The sequence below is a fragment of the Jaculus jaculus genome, chromosome 1, assembly GCF_020740685.1.
Source record: "Jaculus jaculus isolate mJacJac1 chromosome 1, mJacJac1.mat.Y.cur, whole genome shotgun sequence".
NCBI lineage: Eukaryota > Metazoa > Chordata > Mammalia > Rodentia > Dipodidae > Jaculus > Jaculus jaculus.
The window spans coordinates 125,018,697-125,037,137 of record NC_059102.1 but is presented as its reverse complement, the minus strand read 5'-3'; the positions used below and the strand labels follow the sequence as shown (position 1 = coordinate 125,037,137).

General features: G+C 49.6%; 1 protein-coding gene across 8 annotated transcripts in view; it reads left to right on the top strand.

The window, feature by feature from the left end:
• The window catches only part of Slc25a25 (solute carrier family 25 member 25), a 41,027-nt gene extending 37,415 nt beyond the window's left edge, over positions 1 to 3,612 (top strand). For 6 of the 8 annotated variants that reach the window (XM_004671622.2, XM_004671621.2, XM_004671623.2 and 3 more), the window contains 5 exons: positions 122 to 274; positions 551 to 658; positions 743 to 910; positions 1,427 to 1,577; positions 1,657 to 3,612. In XM_004671622.2, coding sequence (XP_004671679.1) covers positions 122 to 274; positions 551 to 658; positions 743 to 910; positions 1,427 to 1,577; positions 1,657 to 1,841 — 765 coding nt within the window. In that variant the 3' untranslated portion in view covers positions 1,842 to 3,612. Of the gene's footprint in view, positions 1 to 121; positions 275 to 550; positions 911 to 1,426; positions 1,578 to 1,656 lie in introns of all 8 variants that reach the window. The other 2 variants (XM_045133771.1, XM_045133797.1) reach the window with 1 other exon arrangement.
• Positions 3,613 to 18,441: the final 14,829 nt, after the last annotated feature.

Genomic DNA, 18,441 nt, shown 5'->3' with positions numbered 1-18,441 from the left:
TCGGATTACTAAGAGGGAAGAGTCTTCCTGGTGGCCCTGAAAAGAGGCTCCTCTCCAGGTAGACAGTGGCAGCCCTCAGTCCTAACACCGAGTTTCCCTGACCGCTTGTTCTCTGCCTCAGGTCCACGCCTCCCGCAGCAACAACATGTGCATTGTAGGTGGATTCACCCAGATGATTAAAGAAGGGGGTGCCAAGTCGCTGTGGCGGGGTAACGGCATCAATGTCCTCAAAATCGCCCCTGAATCAGCTATCAAATTCATGGCATACGAGCAGGTGAGGACTTGGCTCCTGGAGAGATTTCCCAGCTGGCAGCCGCTTACACTGTGTCTGCTGGACTGAGGTCCCTGAAACTAGAGCCAAAATACTTATACCCAAGGGACCAGAGGGGAAGTGGCAGGCCTGGGCCTGACCCCAGCTCCACTCCCAACTCCACTCACTTCAGGCCACTTCCTTGGGCAGCATAAAGTGGCCAGAGTCACTGGCTTTGTGCAGAAGGGCAGGAGAGTCGCCATGGCCCCTGGGTGCATCCATTTGTTTCTTGTGTTGTAGATGAAGCGGCTTGTTGGTAGTGACCAGGAAACACTGAGGATCCATGAGAGGCTTGTAGCAGGCTCCTTGGCTGGGGCCATCGCCCAGAGCAGCATCTATCCGATGGAGGTGAGGGGCCACCCAGGCGCTGGAGTGGGCGGTGTGCATGGGGCAGAGGGAGGAGTGTGCATGCTCATGTCCCCCTTGTTGCAGGTTCTGAAGACCCGGATGGCCTTGCGGAAGACAGGCCAGTACTCAGGCATGCTGGACTGTGCCAGGAGGATCCTGGCCAAAGAGGGAGTAGCTGCCTTCTACAAAGGCTACGTCCCCAACATGCTGGGCATCATTCCCTACGCCGGCATTGACCTAGCTGTCTACGAGGTGAGCTTCTAGTTGGCTTAGACCCCAGAACCAGAGGAGGAGATTCAGCGCCTCCCTCTTACCTACTCCCTCCCTGGCTGTCTCCCTTCCTAATGGAGATGCTTAGGACAAGAGACAGCACTCGCCTATTTACTGCAAGGGTCTGCTGCCACCCTGTAGCAAGTTCTGCAGATTTGGGGGGCTCAGCAGGCAGACCCCAGAGCAGCATGGTGGCCCTTTGGTGCTCACAAGCCCCCTCAGACTTCATGCCCCAGAAGCCAGGTGCTCCGTGTGGGGTTGGGCTGCTTCCTCTACCCCTGCCCCTTGTTCTAGCCAGGAATCTCTAGTGGCAGCAGAATCAAAGGGCAGACCAGTCAGGAGTTCAGCAAGGTCCAGGCCAAGTGAATCAGGTTACATCAGCCTCTCACATCCCACGTGATAGGAAACGGCTCTAGTGTGGATCCAGTAACCACCCTGCTCCCCATGCCACACCAGCTCTTGCCAGGGCTCACGCACCCTGCTCCTCTTTGCTCCTAGACACTCAAAAATGCCTGGCTGCAGCGCTACGCAGTGAACAGTGCAGACCCTGGGGTGTTCGTGCTCCTGGCCTGTGGCACCATCTCCAGCACCTGTGGCCAGCTAGCCAGCTACCCCCTGGCCCTAGTCAGGACCCGGATGCAGGCACAAGGTAAGATCGGTCCCCATCTCCGGGACAGGTAGGGAGGGCTAAAGGGGGAGGCATCTGACTGGTATCCTCTCTCCCACAGCCTCAATGGAAGGTGCACCTGAGGTGACCATGAGCAGCCTCTTCAAGCAGATCCTGCGGACCGAGGGGGCCTTCGGGCTATACCGGGGTCTGGCCCCCAACTTCATGAAGGTGATACCAGCCGTCAGCATCAGCTATGTGGTATACGAGAACCTGAAGATCACCCTGGGTGTGCAGTCGCGGTGACGGGAGGGCCGCGGACTCACTGATCCTGGGCCACAGCTCAGGGTGTGCAGCCATCTCATTCTGTGAATGTGCCAACACTAAGCTGACCTAACCAAGCTGTGAAACCGGGGACGCTGCAGGGGAGATGTGGGGAGAGCTGGCAGACCCTGGGCTTGTCCTGCTGGCCCAGCAGACCTTCATGTCCCTTCTAGGGAAGACCCATGGGCATTCCTCAGAGTCCAGAGTGGTCAGGACTCAGGCTCCTGTGCCTAGGGACAGGGTGTTCCTGCAGTGCTTGCCAGATAGTGAGCTTGGAGGCCGGCTTAGTTCTCCCATCTTGTCCTGGCAGCCAGACCTCAGCCATACCCTCCCTCCCTGTGGCCTGCTAAGCATTCCTGTGCCCACTTCATGTCCTTCCCTCCAGTGTGCTGTGGTAGGAGAAGGGCCACCAGCGCATTCCGACTCCCCCTTATCTCTACCCCTCAGTGCTGGTGAGAGGTGGTTGGGCTGTCCCTCACCCCGTTTCTGAGCCACAGCATCGATGCAGACTTGTGGTGCAGGAAGCCAAGTGGGTTCCACTTATGCTCACTTATTCTGAGCTCTTCAGCAGGGCCACCGAGATGTGTGCAGGCACCGGGAATGCTAGCTACCTGCTGCCGTGGTGCATGGCTTTGCCAAAGGCTAGTGCTAGGGCCTGGAGCCCAGAGGACCTGTGCTGCCTGCCTGGGCCTTGTGTCATCTGAGCTGTATCCACACCCTGTCAGGACTGGACTGGCAGCATCTCAGAGCCACACTCATTGTCCTTTGTGGCCTGAGGGGTGGGCAGGGTGTCTGCCCGTGTCTGCTGCCCTGGTGAGCAGGAAGAGATGCTGAAGGCCTTAATTATGTCTTGCTGGGAAGTGGATTTGGTTCAGGACAAGCTGGACACATGTGCAAGTGCTGTGATTTCCCCAGAAGACAGAGGGAGAAAGTAGTTCGGCTGCATTCAAGTTTATCTGGGGCCCCTGGGGGTTTATGTCCAGGCCCCGTGGGGCCAAACGGGACCAGCCTCACATTCCAACACGACATACCACACTGCTTGGAGCCTATTTATTTTGTATTTATTTCAACAGAGTTATGTCCTAACTATTTTTATAGATTTGTTTAATTAATAGCCTGTCATTTTCAAGTTCATTTTGTATTCATATTTATGTTCCATGGTTGATTGTACCTTCCCGTCACCACTTCATGGAGGGGGGAGATGAGATGGAGGGGTGGCCACAGAGTGACCCATGCCTCTGCCCACACTGATGTCATGTCTGTCCAAAGAAATTCTTCTCCAGACTGGAGACAGAAGAAAGGGCATGAAGGGAGGGGACCCTGACCATGGAGAGCATGTCCCCTGGCAGGCCAGGGTGGGGCAGCGTGAAAGTGCAAGTCCTTTTCTGGGCCGGGAGGATTTCTTTATTTTGCCCTTTCTGAATAAGGCAGTGAGGTGCTGCTTGCTGTGAATTTGGGGTGGAGATGGAGGACAGTGCCCAGCCCCCCACCCCCATCCGCAAAGTGCTCCTGGCTCTCTGCTGCCCTCACACTCAGTAATGCGTCAGCTGGCCACTTGATAGTTGTGCCTCTGTGCCCCCTCCCCCCCAGAATGGCCTGATGAGGAAAATCCAAATAGGATGCAAAGATCAATGCAAAAAATTTATTGTTCTGCATAAACATACATAGTTATAACTGGAGTTTGTCAGAGAGCAGACTAAGAATTGGAAGTTGTCGTTTAGAACAGCCTTCTAATAAAATTGCTTCAAATGTGTTTGAGTCAGGATTTTCCTGCCCTGGGTTTGGGTGGTTGGGGTTTACATTTTTCTGGTCCAGAGCCTGTGAGCTCCGGGAGGCGCTCCCTCTCTGGTGTTGGTTTGCTCTGACAGGTTGCCCATCTGGTGGTCGAGCTTAGCCCTGTTCTGATTCAGCCTGTTCAGGGGCCTCCCCTCCTGCTGAAGCCCTATTTTCACAGTCTCCACACACCATGGGCTTCTCTCACAGGCGCATCCTTGGTGATATCCATGTCCTCGAATGCCCTGGGCAGTTGGGGCCCCTCTGCCTACACTGAGCGGTCGCCCCCCCGCCCCCGCCCAGTACTTTTTACACAGCCCTGACTTTGTGCTTGAAGCTCCTCCAGGTTTGTCCACCCATCCAGGAACTCAGCCACTCCATGAGCAGCTAACAAGCGCTCAAGTGTTCACGTGTCTAAGGCCAAACTCCCGCTTCCTTGGTCTGGTTATCTGGCTCAGTATCTGGTTTACTGTCCAGTAAAGGACAGTTCTTTTCTTCTTGTAACTTAAGCCAGAAACCTTGGTTGGGCTCATCAGCAATTTCCATCTCATTCTAGTCCCGCCTACCAGCAAATCCTGTCATCTCTACCTTCAGATGACTGGACTGCTGCTCAGGACATCCACCCTGCTGCCTGGCCAGAGGCAAGGTCATGTCTCACCTTGACCCTGCCAGACTTTCAAGCCTGCTCTCCTGTGCTAAGCCTGAGTGACCCTTCAGGTACCAGGGCTGGGAAGAAACCTTACATATATCCTGTATCAGAGCTGCAGAACCAGAACGTAAACCCTGGAACTCGGGAAATACTGACAGCCAGGTAGGGTGATAGGGCGGCATGCACCTTTAATGGGCACCCAAGGTTTAATGGTGGAGGGTCACCCTGAGTTTGAGGCCAGCCTGAGCTAGAGGGAAACCCTGTCTCAAGAACAAAACAACAAAATTGATACTTCCCAAAGGAGGGTGAATGGATTGCCAAAAACCTTTAAAAGGGGGTAGGGAGAGATTCAGTACCATCAGTTGTGTGGTGTCTCATGAAATTTCCCTGGGGGACACCCTCCTGTTCACTCCAGGTGGGGTTCAAACGAAAGACCAAAACTGCACAATTGCACCAGTCCCAGTTTTGGAGAACCAATGAGTCTGTTGGGGTTGCTTACAGGAGCAATGGCAGCTACATCACCAAAAAGGCCCCTGACGTAGGTTGACGTAGGTGATGACTCTGGGTGGTTATACCACCTGCAGGTAGCTTTTCGCAAGCAGTGGTTTGCCCTCGAGGAGTCATTTAAGTTTCACCTCGCCCAGGCTTATTGATCTCACTCCCTCCAGGAGGGAATAATTCAATCTGAAGGAATTTTGCCATACACCATCAGGGAAACAACTTTTTAAAAAGTTTTATTTGCTGGGCGTAGTGGCCACCCTGAGACTACACAGTGAATCCCAGGTCAGCCTGTGCTAAAGTGAGACAACTACTTCAATAAATTAAAAAACAAAAAAGATTTATTTGCAAGCAGAGAGAAACACGCTCCAGATGCATGTTTTCCTTGTGCATCTGGCTTACGTGGGTCCTTTGGCTTCACTGGTAAGTGCCTTACACACTAGGTCATTTCTCCAGCCCCAGGGAAACAACTCTTAAGGTGATAACAGTATGTACACACTAGAATGATTAGAATTGTAGGTGACTACCCAAATTTGCTGACAAAATGGTAGCAAAAAAAGGTCAAGCATTAGCCATTTGGAAAATATTTCTTCTAATGATATTTAAGCAGATAGTTGCCATATGAACCAGCAATTCTACTCCTAAGTATTTACTCCTTTCTAAATGAAAACACCTGTTTAAAAAAAAAAAAAAGACTAGATGTGGTACAGTCTAATTATAGCACTGAGGCAGGCACACAGTGAATTTGAGGCCATTCAGGGCTCCATGACCAGTGAGTGAGTCTGTCTCAAAAAATAAAAATCTGGGCTGGAGAGATGGCTAAGCAATTAAAGTACTTGCCTGCAAAGCCAAAAGACCTAGGTTCTATTCCCCATTACCCACATAAAACCAGCTGCGCAAGATGGCCTATGCATCTGGAGTTCTTTAGCAGTGGCTAGAGGCCCTGGCACACCCATTCTCTCTATGTATCTGCTTTTCTCTCAAATAAGTAAAATATTGTTTTAAAAAAATGTAGGGCTGGAGAGATGGCTTAGCAGTTAAGCGTTTGCTTGTGTAGCCTAAGGACCCCGGTTCGAGGCTCAATACCCCAGGACCCACATATGCCAGATGCATAAGGTGGTGCATGCATCTGGAGTTTGCAGTGGCTGGAGTCCCTGGATCGCCATTCTCTCTCTCTCTCTCTCTCTGTTTCTCTCAAATAAACAAATAAACACAAAACAAAACTTAAAAAAAAAAATGTACATGGCTCCTAGCAGCTTCATTCCAGCACCCAGACACTACGCAGGAAATAGTGCAGATGCTCGTCCACAGGGCAGGATCTCCGGACCACTGTCCAGGCAACAACAGGATGGTCTCTAAAGCAGAGTGAGTTGGACAGGTGGGTCACCATTGAAGACATGTGTTTAGGTAGGTTCTCACTCTGTAGCCCAGGCTGGCCTCAAACCATGGCAGTCCTCCTACCTGGCTTCCAAAGTGCTGGGATTAAAGGTGTGTGCTACCATGCCCAGCCCCTTTCCTCAAAGTTTCTGAAGTGATAATAAGCTTCATTGCCCCAGTTGCCACCGGCCCCACCAAGGATCCGCTCCACTGGCTACCCTGGGGCCCCAACTCGCTTCAGCTCAGCCTTTGTCCCCAGATACCCCCTTGTGCTTCCTGTGCTTTCTTCTGTCTAGCTGAGATGTGGACGCAGCTGGCCTCAAACTCCAGAGCTCTAGCAATTCTACCCACTCAGCCTCCCGAGCACTGAGACTTCCCTCCAGGTGCCTGGACTTTCCCCTGACGTTCTTCTGTGGCCTCCCCAGGAGAGGTGAGGCCTTGGCATCAGGGTTGGCTGTTGTCTTGCACGTGCCTGAGACAACCTGGTGCGTAGTGCTCGGTCTTCAGAAGTCGTGATGCCCTCCCTGCATGGGCATATTCCACTAATGCCGGATTGAGTAGTGTCCCCCTTAAATTTGTATCCACCTAGAACCTCAGACTATATCACCTGATTTGAAAATAGGATCTTTGTAGATGTACTCAAGCTAGGACAAGGTTGTTCCTAGAGTCTTGGGGTCTTTCCCATGGAAACAAGAGAAGTGACAGTCAAGTGTGTGGCTGAATACAGACAAGACATTAAAAGAAATCAGCTCTCAAGAGGAAGAGCAAAGGGGAAAGTGTGGGGTGGGATTATTATGCTTTATTTGTAATTATAGAAGTTGTCAATAATTTTTTTTGAATGAAGAAGAGCAACCTTTATTGCTTTGCTAGGGTGGGTTAACAAGTGGGCCTTATCTCCTCATCTTTCTGGAAGGACTTAGGTGCTCAAAAGCGAGGCACAGGGTAGAAACTGAAGGATACTGGGTACTCAGTGCATGGCTGTAACAAACCAAGGGCCCCCAGAGTTCACCTGCTCTCTGTCCTTCATGGTGGTTCCCAGCTATCTGAAGGTTCCCCTGGATTACATGGGCCCCAAGTCCAACTCCAGATGCATGCACCACTTTGTGTATCTGGCATCTGGAGTTCATTTGCAGTGGCTGGAGGCCCCGGTGCACCCATTCTCATTCTCTCTCCTTGTAAATAAATCAATTAAAAATACTGTTAATAATGGGCCAGGCATGGTGGTGCATGCCTTTAATCCCAGCACTCGGGAGGCAGAGGTAGGAAGATTACCGTGAGTTCGAGACCACCCTGAGAATACAAAGTAAATTCTAGGTTAGCCTGGGCTAGAGTGACACCTTACCTCATAAAACCAAGTAATAATAATAATGGGAGGGCTGGAGAACTGGCTTAGAGGTTAAGGCATTTGCCTGCAAAGCCAAAGGACCTCAGTTCAAATCCCCAGGACCCACGTAAGCCAGATATACAAGGTGGCGCATGTGTCTAGAGTTCGTTTGCAGTGGCTAGAGGCCCCGGCACGCCCATTGTCTTCCTCTCTCTCTCCCTGCCTCTTTCTCTTTTGCTCTTTCAAATAAATAAATAATAATGGAAGCTGGGCATGGTGCATGGTGGCACACGCCTTTAATCCCAGCACTTGGGAGGCAGAGGTAGGAGGATCACTGTGAGTTCAAGGCCACTCTGAGACTCAGACTACGTAGTGATTTCCAGGTCAGCCTGGGCTAGAGTGAGACACTACCTCAAAACAACAACAACAAAATAACAATAATAGGCTGGAGAAATTGCTTAGTGGTTAAGGCACTGGCCTGCAAAGCCTAAGGTCCCATGTTCAACTCTCCAGATCCCATATAAGCCAGACACACAAGGTGATGCAAGCACATAAGGTCACATATGCATACAAGGTGGCGCATGCGCCTGGAGTTCTATTGCAGTGGTTAGAGGTCATGGCGGGCCAATTCTCTTTCTCTCATGAAATAATAATAATAATAATAATAATAATAATAATAATAATAATAATGTCTAGGGAGATGGCTCAACAGTTTAAAAAAAAGCCTGCCTGCCTATGTTCTGTTTCCCAGTACCCATGTAAAATGAGAGGCACAAAGTAGCCCACACCTCTGAGAGCAAAATGCCCAAGCATATCCAAGTATTTTATCTCTCAAATAAATAAAAATATTTAATAAATAGCTGGGCATGGTAGCCCACACCTTTAATCTCAGCACTAGGGAGGCAGAGGTAGTTGGATCACTGTGAGTGCGAGGGCACCCTGAGACTACATAGGGAATTCCAGGTCAGCCTGGGCTAGAGGGAGACTCTACCTTGAAAAAAACAAAAAATAAATAAAATAAATAATTCAGCTGGAGAGATGGCTTAGTAGTTAAGGTGCTTGCCAGCAAAGCCAAAGGACCCAGGTTTAATTACCTACTACCCATATAAAGTCAGATACAGAAGGCAGCACATGCTTCTCGAGTTCATTTTCACTGTGCTAGAGGCCCTGGCGTGCCCATTCTCCTCTCTCTCTACCTGCACCTCTCTCTCAAATAAACAAAATGTAAAAAATAAATAATAAAAAGGAACAAATGGAAATTGGAACTCAAAGGACAGATACAAGCCCTGCACGAGGAGGCAGAGGTTGGAACATGGTCTACAAGAGGAGAAACACAAGATCATGGAAGGCAGCCAGGAGAAGCTGATCCCACCCTGCACCTGGAGCTATTCCAGAATGAAGCGGGTTTCGCCATCCACCATTATGGGAATTGGCCTTGACCCACTCAAACCACTTTTTTCAGGTATTTGTGACTCATGTAATGGATAAATCATTTCCCAAACACTGAGACCTGGCAGATTGATCCCCAGCTCCCAGTCTACTCTCCCACCTCATCCAGACCTCCTCCTCCATTCCAGCCAGCCCAGGGCCCTTGTTAGCACTGACACCAGCCTTGTGGGCATTTGAAGGTGGGCACAGCATAGAGCTCACCAGGCCAGTCTCCAAGGGACGTGTCTCTGGTTCTCTAACCCTCTACCCATCTGCAGCTTACTTGTATATGGTCCTTGGGAGCCCTTCACTGCCCACCAAGTTAGCGCAATTCCCACTCAAGACTCTTCTCCCTCCCATTGACCCCGGCATAGTTCACCACCAGATCCACGGCTTTTTGGGGGGGTTTTGTGAGGTAGGGTCTCACTCTAGTCCAGGCTGACCTGGAATTACTATCTAGTCTCTGAGTGGCCTTGAACTCACAGCGATCCTCCTACCTCTGCCTCCTGAGTGCTGGGATTAAAGGTGTGCACAAGCTGGGCATCGTGGTGCACACCTTTAATCGCAGCACTCAGAAGGCAGAGGTAGGAGGATCGCTGTAAGTTCAAGGCCACCCAGAGACTAGATATTGAATTCCAGGTCAGCCTGGGCCAGAGTGAGACCCTACTTCAACAAAACCAAAAACAAACAAACAACAACCAAAAAAAGGTGTGTGCCACCATACACAGCTAGAATGATTGTTATGAAAGCTTAGAGCTTTAAGAGACAAGAGACAGGGAGCTTAAGAGAAGGAAGACATAGCTCTTGCCCCCAACATGGGGTTTGAGAGGCCCACCTCAAGACTCAGATTGGGAGCTGGAGAGATGGCTCAAGGGTTAAGGCACTTGCCTCCAGAGCCTAATGACCCAGGTTCAATTCCCCAATACCCACACAAGCCAGATGCACAAAGTGGTGCATGTGTCTGGAATTCATTTGCAATGGATAGAGGCCCTAGCATGTCCACCCATATCCTCTCTCTCTCTCCTTGCAAATAAATAAAATAATGTTAAAAAGAAGACTCATTCTGGGCATGGTGGCGCACACCTTTAATCCCAGCACTTGGGAGGCAGAGGTAGGAGGATTGCCATGAGTTTGAGGCCACCTTGAGACTACATAGTGAATTCCAGGTCAGCCTGGGCTAGAGTGTAGATCCTACCTTGAAAAACAAAAAAATAAATAAATAAACATGAAAAATGACTCAGGTTGGGGGTTTTTATGAGCCTCATGGATGGGTGGATGGTTTAGCCAATGTAGTCTTGACATCAGGTGTCTGGGGTCAGGATTTCTGCAAAAGGACAATTTCCCCAGAAATCTTAATTCTGTAGGTAGGGCTTTCTCAGAAGAGAGTGGAAGGACTCCCTAAGGGGATAGAGGTAAGGAAAAACCAGAGCCTTCTGATATTTCTGCCTTGTAGTAAAGTGTAATGACCTAGATGTTCCTCTACAGGCCCAAGGATAATTCCCATGTTTAGTTAAGGAGAAAGCTATTCATTTTGGAGTCATCACCCCTACCTAAACAGCCTCATTACTGACTGGTATATATCTAGGTAATATGTCTTTATGTAGTTGGCAGGATTATACCTGCTTCCATACCAGAACCCGCAAATTAGATTACATGGTAAATTAAGACATCATGGTGTGATCTTGGACTAGCCTGTCTGCATTGCTAAGCACAAGATGGGTGACGTACCTTCCTTCCAGCTCTGAGGGGGGAAAGATGCGTCCCAGTTCATACAAAAGGGGAAATGGCCTTGTTCTCCACAGTGGCTGGCACTGAGTTGCCCTTAATCCAGACTTCACTGACCTGAGTATGTTGAAAAGTAGGGGAAAGGTGGAAGAGGAGGGACCAGTGTGCTGGGCCCAGCTGCCCAAGTGGACCTTGATCCCTGTACCTAGGGACTGACCAGCCCAGCGTGGCAGGTCTTGGTAGCTGCAGAGGTTGGTCTGGGCTGGGGAGGAGGTTCATGCAGGAGATGGAACAGGAATAAACTGAGGCCAGAGACAGGCAGGAGCCTGCCCAGGTCATGCAGGAGCCAGATCAACCCGGGCCTGCTGTACTTGGCTTCCAGAACATAAGGCTGGCCGGGAGAACAGAGCTGTGAAAAGGGCTCTCTTGGTTGTTTGCTACCATCAGTGAGCATGGCACCTGTAGCTCTGAAGAGACCTATGGACAGAGCTGGTCTGCCACGCCAGGGGAGTGCTGGGCCCCACCCTCACTTTACAGATAGATTTTTCCCTGTGCTCCAGTCCCCAGAGCCTTTTTTTTCCCCGGTCTCCTTGACTTGTAGCATCTGTATGAGTGTCCCAAGCCGATTCCCACCAGTAAGCACAGAGACTCAGAGCCCAAATCAGCCCGGTGTAAAGGTATCAGCAGTCAGTTCTTTCAATAGGCTCTGGGAAGAATCTAGCTTCTAGAGACTTCTGCACTCCTTGGCTTGAGTCACTTCCGGGCTCTTTGAGCCCCTGTGCTTCCACACAAAGGCACATCCATCTCTTTTGATTACACCTCCTGCTGCTTGCTTTGTTTTGGGAAGGTTTCTGAGGCAGTCTCACATAGCCGAGGTTGGCCTGGTGACCTCCTGATTCTCTTGCCTACACTTCCCAAGTGCTAAAATTACAGGGGCACGACATCACACCTGACTTTCTGCTCGCTTCTTTAAAAAAAAAATTTTTTTTTGTTCATTTTTATTTAGTTAGTTGACAGCGACAGAGAAAGAGGCAGAGAGAGAGAGAGAGAGAGAGAATGGGCGCGCCAGGGCCTCCAGCCACTGCAAATGATCTCCAGACGCGTGCGCCCCCTTGTGCATCTGGCTGACGTGGATCCTGGGGAATTGAGCCTCAACCCGGGGTCCTTAGACTTCACAGGCAAGTGCTTAACTGCTAAGCCATCTCTCCAGCCCTCTGCTTGCTTCTTACAAGGACACTTGTAGTTACTTTTAGGGTCTGTGTGGACAATTTATCCATCTCAAAATCATCAACTGGAGCCTGGGACAGTGGGTCACACCTTTGGAAACTGAGGTAGGTGGATCGTCATGAGTTTGAGGCTACCCTAAGACTACACAGTGAATTCCAGGTCAGCCTGAGCTAGAGTGAGGCCCTACCAAAACCAAAACAAGAAGAAAAATAAAAAGGCTCTGGGGATTAGGACTGGTATGTATGTGAGGCCACTGGTTAGGTGGCCACACTGCTCCCCACCATGGTTCCCTGTCAGGCATAGCTGAGGCAGGAGGAATGCCAAGAGTTTGTGGCCAGCTTGGGCTATAGAGTGAGTTCTAGGCCAGATAGACTCTGTCAAAACAAAGAGAAAAAAAAAAAAAAAACCACTGCTTCCCAACAAACACATCCACTATCAAAATCCTTCCTATTGTACTGAGTAAATAACACAGGGGACAATGACGAGAGGAATGTGGCACACTGTATAAAACTATGCAATTGTTGGAACTGGTGAGAGAACAGTTCTGACCCAGAATCTCTATGTAGAATAAACATTCATTATCCACATAATCCAAATGAAAATTTAAGAGACAAAAACAAGCCACTTAGGGGCTGGAGAGATGGCTTAACGGTTAAGGCATTTGCCTGTGAATCCTGAGGACCCAGGTTTGATCCTCCAGGTCCCACGTAAGCCAGATGCACATGGTGGGGCATCTGAAGCTTGATTGCAGTGGCTAGAGGCCCTGGCATGCCCATTCTCTCTCTCTCTCTGTTTCTTTCTCCCTTTCTCCCTCCCCCCCAAAAAATAAATAAATATATTTTTAAAGCTACTCAGAATCCTCCCTGTGGGCTTGCCCTCCCCAGAGACACTCTGGCTCCCAAGGAGGCCTCTTGCTGTCTGTCTTCAGGACTCTCAGTTCTTATTTCCTAATGGCCTTGACCCTTAGGGCTTGGGAACCGGCCTAGAACATAGTGGGGATGGTATTCTAAGAAGGGCAGCTGACTTGACCACTTAGACAGCACCCTTCCAATATCAACACCGTAGTATTTCCCAAATGCCTCCCGACCTCTGACCTCGCCACCCCCATGTGGGTTCCCAGATGCCAATTCACAAGACACAGCCATCAGCGACAGGGGCCCCAACTCAGGCCTATGCTTCCATCAAGGCCTCAGGGGAAGCCTGGGCACTGTGGCATATGCCTGTAATCCAAACACTCACAGGGCTGAGGCAAAGGGCTCATAAGGCCAGCCTGGGCTACATAGCAAGTTCCGGGCCAGCTTGGGCCACAGATATAGAGCCCTGTCTCAAAAAAGACAAACAGGGGCCGGAGAGATTGCTTAGTGGTTAAGGTGACTGCCTGCAAAGCCAAAGGACCCAGGTTCAATTCCCCAGTACCCACATAGGCCAGATGTAGAAGGTGGCGGGGGCGCATGTGCCTGGCGTTAGTCTGCAGTGGCTGGAGGCCCTGGCATGCCCGTTCTATCGGTTTCTTCCTTTCTCTCTCTCCCCCTCTCAAATCAATCAATCAAGTATTCTTTAAAAAAAAAAAAGACAAACAGGGGCTGGAGAAATGGCTTCGTGGTTAAGGCACTTGATTGCAAAGGACCTAGGTCTAACTCCCCAGCACCCATGTAAGCCAGATGCATAAAGTGGTACATGTATCCGGAATTTGTTTGCAGTGGCTGGAGGCCCAAACATGCCCTCCCCACTCTTTCTCTCATAAAAAAATAATAACTTTTTAAAAAAAGACAGGCCAGGCGTGGTGGCACACACCTTTAATCCCAGCACTGGGGAGGCTGAGGTAGGAGTATCGCTATGAGTTCAAGGCCACCCTGAGGGGCAAGAGGTCCTGGTGTGTCCATATTCTTTTTATTTCTTTCTTTTTCTCTCTCTCTCTCTCTCTCAAACACATACACAAATAAATAAATAAAATTTAAAAATCAAACACAACTAGGTGTGATGGCACACACCTTTAATTCCAGCTCTCGGGAGGCAGAGATAGAAGGATCTTGTGAGTTCAAGGGTACCCTGAGAGTACATAGTGAATCCTAGGTCAGCCTGGACTAAAATGAGAGCCTTCCTCAAAAACCCAAAATAAATAAATAAATAAATAAATAAAGCACAGACCCCAGGAGATATATGACCCTAGCATGACAAAGGCCAGGCCAGGACAGGGTCCTATTCCACGGAGAGATTAGTTTTTCTACTCATTTATTTTCAGGCTCTTAAAGCCCTAAATCCATTTTTTTTGTTGTTTGTTTTTTGAAGTAGGTTCTCACTTTAGCTCAGGCTGACCTGGATTTCACTATGGAGTCTCAGGGTGGCCTTGAACTCATGGCAATCCTCCTACCTCTGCCTCCTTAGTGCTGGGATTAAAGGTGTGCACGCCCGGCACCTAAATCCATTTTTACACATGGACTATTTGTCCGCTACAGTCCTCCACTCTACCAACCTCGCTCTGATGGGCTATTTGGACAATGTCCAACTTGTCCTGAACAATGCAGGCCACCCCAACCTGGAACTGGACACTAGGAAACTGCCCATGCAGTGTCCATCCCCAGAACCTTCACAGACCTTTTGCGCCCCCTGGTGGTTAGGGGACAACACAGTGAGGGAAGTGCTCCCCTCTGGGAAAAGTCACTGGGGTGAAGGTGTACATCTTAGCAGGCGTGCCCTGTGGTGGCTTCAGCCTGACCAGCCATTCTCCAACTACAGTTGCAGGGATCAGCTACAGCCCTGGACTTCTCTTCATATGCCCCTTCAGTGGAGGCTCCTCCATACCCACAGCTGCCCCAGGGAAAAAGCCTTCAAAGGCACGCTTGAGCTTCTCATGCGCACACATGAAGCTTCAAGCCTATATTCTCCCCTTCCTCCCACAGCCCTGAATGCTGGCACCTTAACCCTGCCGAGGGTGAGGGCTGGGGGAGCGGACAGGGCCACATCTGAGCAGGTGCTTTGAAAGGAGCCAGGGTGACGCATCTGACAAGGGCATAGGTCCAGGGTGGGAGTGAGACACTGCAAGTGACTGAACAGCGCTGGGGAAAAGCTAAGACCACTGACACTATAGCTTTGCACACATCTCACTCTCTTACATGGTGACAGGAAGTAGAATTGCTTCTGTTTTTAAAATAACAATGTGGAAGAGATTGAGTAAAGGTAAGGTGGAGGGAGGGCTAATCAAAATCTAAGAGGATACAAATAAGTCATATAGAAATCTACTTTTTTGGACAATGGAACACTCAGGAGCCATAGATTGTTACTAGAAAATTTTCAGCACCAGGGATGGGATACCTTCCAGTGAGTTGTTGGCCAGAGAGGTCCCTGATACCCCCAAAACATTACAGGCTATTGCCAAGGCCCTTGGTTTCCCACCAGGACTAGATGGTAAGACCCTATTGCTGAAGACTCCATATACTTGGGTAACTGAAAATCCTGCCAGAATTTAGCTGATAAACTCCTCCATGAAGACCAGCTGACAGAAAGCTGGAAGAAGCCATGCTGCATGCAGTTCAATGGGAGAGAGAGAGAAATCACCAGTGAAGTTACTCAACAGTGGACACTGCAAGCCTTATATTTGGCCAACCAGGCCAAATGAGCCAACAGATGCAATAGTTCCATGTTTGTTATGGGGAAAACCAATCACTCTCTAACTGGACTGGAGGCCTGCTCCATGGGAGGGAATACATCCCTGATACTAAAAACCTACAACAGGGGTAGTCATGAGCCCAAGGGTGTAACACCTGCAGCTATCTGGCTAAATGGATACACTATGCTCACCAAACTGCCCAGTAAGCACATCTCTTAATGTTCATACCCATATATTAATGCTACTCTCACCTTTGGTTAAAGAACCTTCTCTTTTCAGATGGCAGTGACCTTGGGATGACTCATAAGGCAGCATGGTGCTGAGAAGAAGTGACAGAGGAATGCTCAGCACTGCAATATCTCTACCACACCTTCCAAGGCTCATAGTCCATTGTGGAAGAGGTGGCAGAAAGAATGTAAGAACCAAAGGAAGGGTAGGACTCTTTACAATGTGTTCCTCCAGACACAAAATGGCCTGGATATCCATGACCTCAGAGTGCTTGACAATACCTATACAAGACCATCATAACAGGAAGAAAAGATCATGACATCAAAATAAAAGATACTGATTGAGAGGGGAGGGGATAAGATGGAGAGTGGAGTTTCAAAGGGGAAAGTGGAGGGAGGGAGGGAATTGCCATGGGATATTGTTTACAATTATGAAAGTTGACAATAAAAAATAAAATAATAAAATAACAATGTGGGGCTAGAGAGATGGCTCAACAGTTAAGGCACTTGCCTGCAAAGCCTAAGGACGTGGGTCTGATTTTCCAGTACCCACGTAAAGCCTACACAACATGACACATGTGTCTGGACTTTGCTTGCAGTGGCTAGAGACCCTGGCGTGCACATTCTCTCTCTTTCTCTGCTTGCAAATAAATAAATATTTTTAAAAACAACAACAAAAGCCAATGTGGCCAGGCACGGTGGTACATGCCTTTAACCCCAATACTCAGAAGGCAGAGGTAAGAGGGTCACCATGAGCTCAAAGCCATCTAGTCAGTGTGAGCTAGAGTGAAACCCTACCTCAAAAAAAAAAAAAAAAAAAAAAAAGTAAAAAGCCAGGCTTGGTAGCTCATACCTGTAATTCCAGCTGAGGTAGGAGGGTCATCGAGAGTTCGAGGCCCTTTTCTTGGCGGCCTGTCCTTCACTTCTGGGGAGCTTCCCCTCCACTCAGCCCAGCTGGCTGGGAACCCACTCACCCCTACCTTCCTCAAGCGCTCTTCACCCCTCCTCTTTGTACTCTCTTTGCTGTCCCTGCTAGTTTTCCAGGCCCACCAAGTGGGCTCTCGGGACACATGGGTGTACTCATTTTATTTCCCTTGGTTCTGTACTTCCCTAAATAAATACAATAATTTACTTAAAAATGGGGTGGTGGCACATGCCTTTAATCCCAGCACTCAGGAGGCAGAGGTAGGAGGATCACCATGAGTTCAAGGCCACTCTGAGACTGCATAGTGAATTCCAGGTCAGCCTGGGCTAGAGGGAGACCCTACCTCAAGAAGAAGAAAATAAAAAAGGCAAGAGGGCGGAGGGGAGGGGCTGCCTAGTCTCCTCATTAGGAGGGCCGGGTGGAGAGAGGCTAGCCCCCTGCCAGGCCTCTGGAGGCCCCTTTGCCAGCTCCACACCCCTTGATGGAATCTGGGGAACTAAGGAGGGGCAGCAGCCCCACAGCCATGCTTGTTCTGAAAGGGATGAGCTTTTCTCCACAGCTCCTGCAGGAGGCTGGGCATGATGACACCTGCTTGTGATCCCAGCAGGGGTGGAGGTAAGAGACCCACTTCAAACTCAAAACCAGCCTAGGCTACATAGTGAAACCACGTCTCAAACACAAAAACAAACAAAATACCCTGGGCTGAAGCCTGAGGTGGCCGCCTGCTGCCAGAGGTCCTCAGGACAGTGTTCGTGAAGAAGGTCCCCTTACCCGCAAAGCAGAGGTGCGCTGGCCCTCACTGCAGGGGGTGTCCTGCTTTGCATCTGACCTACACCTCGTCCCCAAACCCTTGCAACATTTTATTGTTTTTTTTCTTTTTAATATTTAATATTTTTTAATTTTATTTTTGAGAGAGGGAGAAAAAGGCAGAGAGTGAATGGGTGTACTAGGGCCTTTCAACTGCTGTGAAGGAACTCCAGACGCGTGCGCCCCCTTGTGCGCACATTTGACATTGCACGCTTGCGTCACTTTTGCTTCTGACTGTATGTGGGACCTGGAGATTTGAACAAGCATTCTTAGGCTTCACACCTTAACCACTAAGCCATCTCTCCTATTTTTGCTCTAGCTCAGGTTAACCTGGAATTCACTATGTAATCTCAGGGTGGCCTTGAACTCACGGTGTTCCTCCTCCCTCTGCCTCCCAAGTGCTGGGATTAAAGGCGTGTGCCACTATGCCAAGCCCATTGTTTTTATTTTTTTTTTAATATTTATTTATTTGAAAGCAAAGATAGACAGACAAAATGGGTGTGCCATGACCTCCAGCCTCTGTAACCAACTCCAGAGACATGCACTACCCTGTGCATCTGGCTTTACATGGGCACTGAGAAATCAAACTCAGATCTTTAGGTTGTGCAGGCAAGCACCTTGATGGCTAAGCCATCTCTCCAGTCCTGTTTCTATTTTTGAGACAGGCTGGCCTTCAATCCTCCTGCTTCAGCCTTTTAGGTGGCTTTGGGATCACTGGCTGTATACTACCCAGCCTGGTTTTGCCGGAACTTTCCCAAAGGTGAGACTATCACTCTAACTAGTTTACAGATGAGAAAACTGAGGTTCAAAGAGTGATGCCACTACTCAAAACCACCAGACTAGTTCCCACGCCCTCCCCTCCCCACCACCCCAAGATTCTGTGGCAACTACTCAGCCTCCACCCCACACGACACATCGGGCACCGGTCACACAGCATTGACAGGGGGGCTGGTGCAGCCTTCCCTGGCCTTGCACGACCCACAGCCGGCCATGATATTCACCACACAAACCTCAA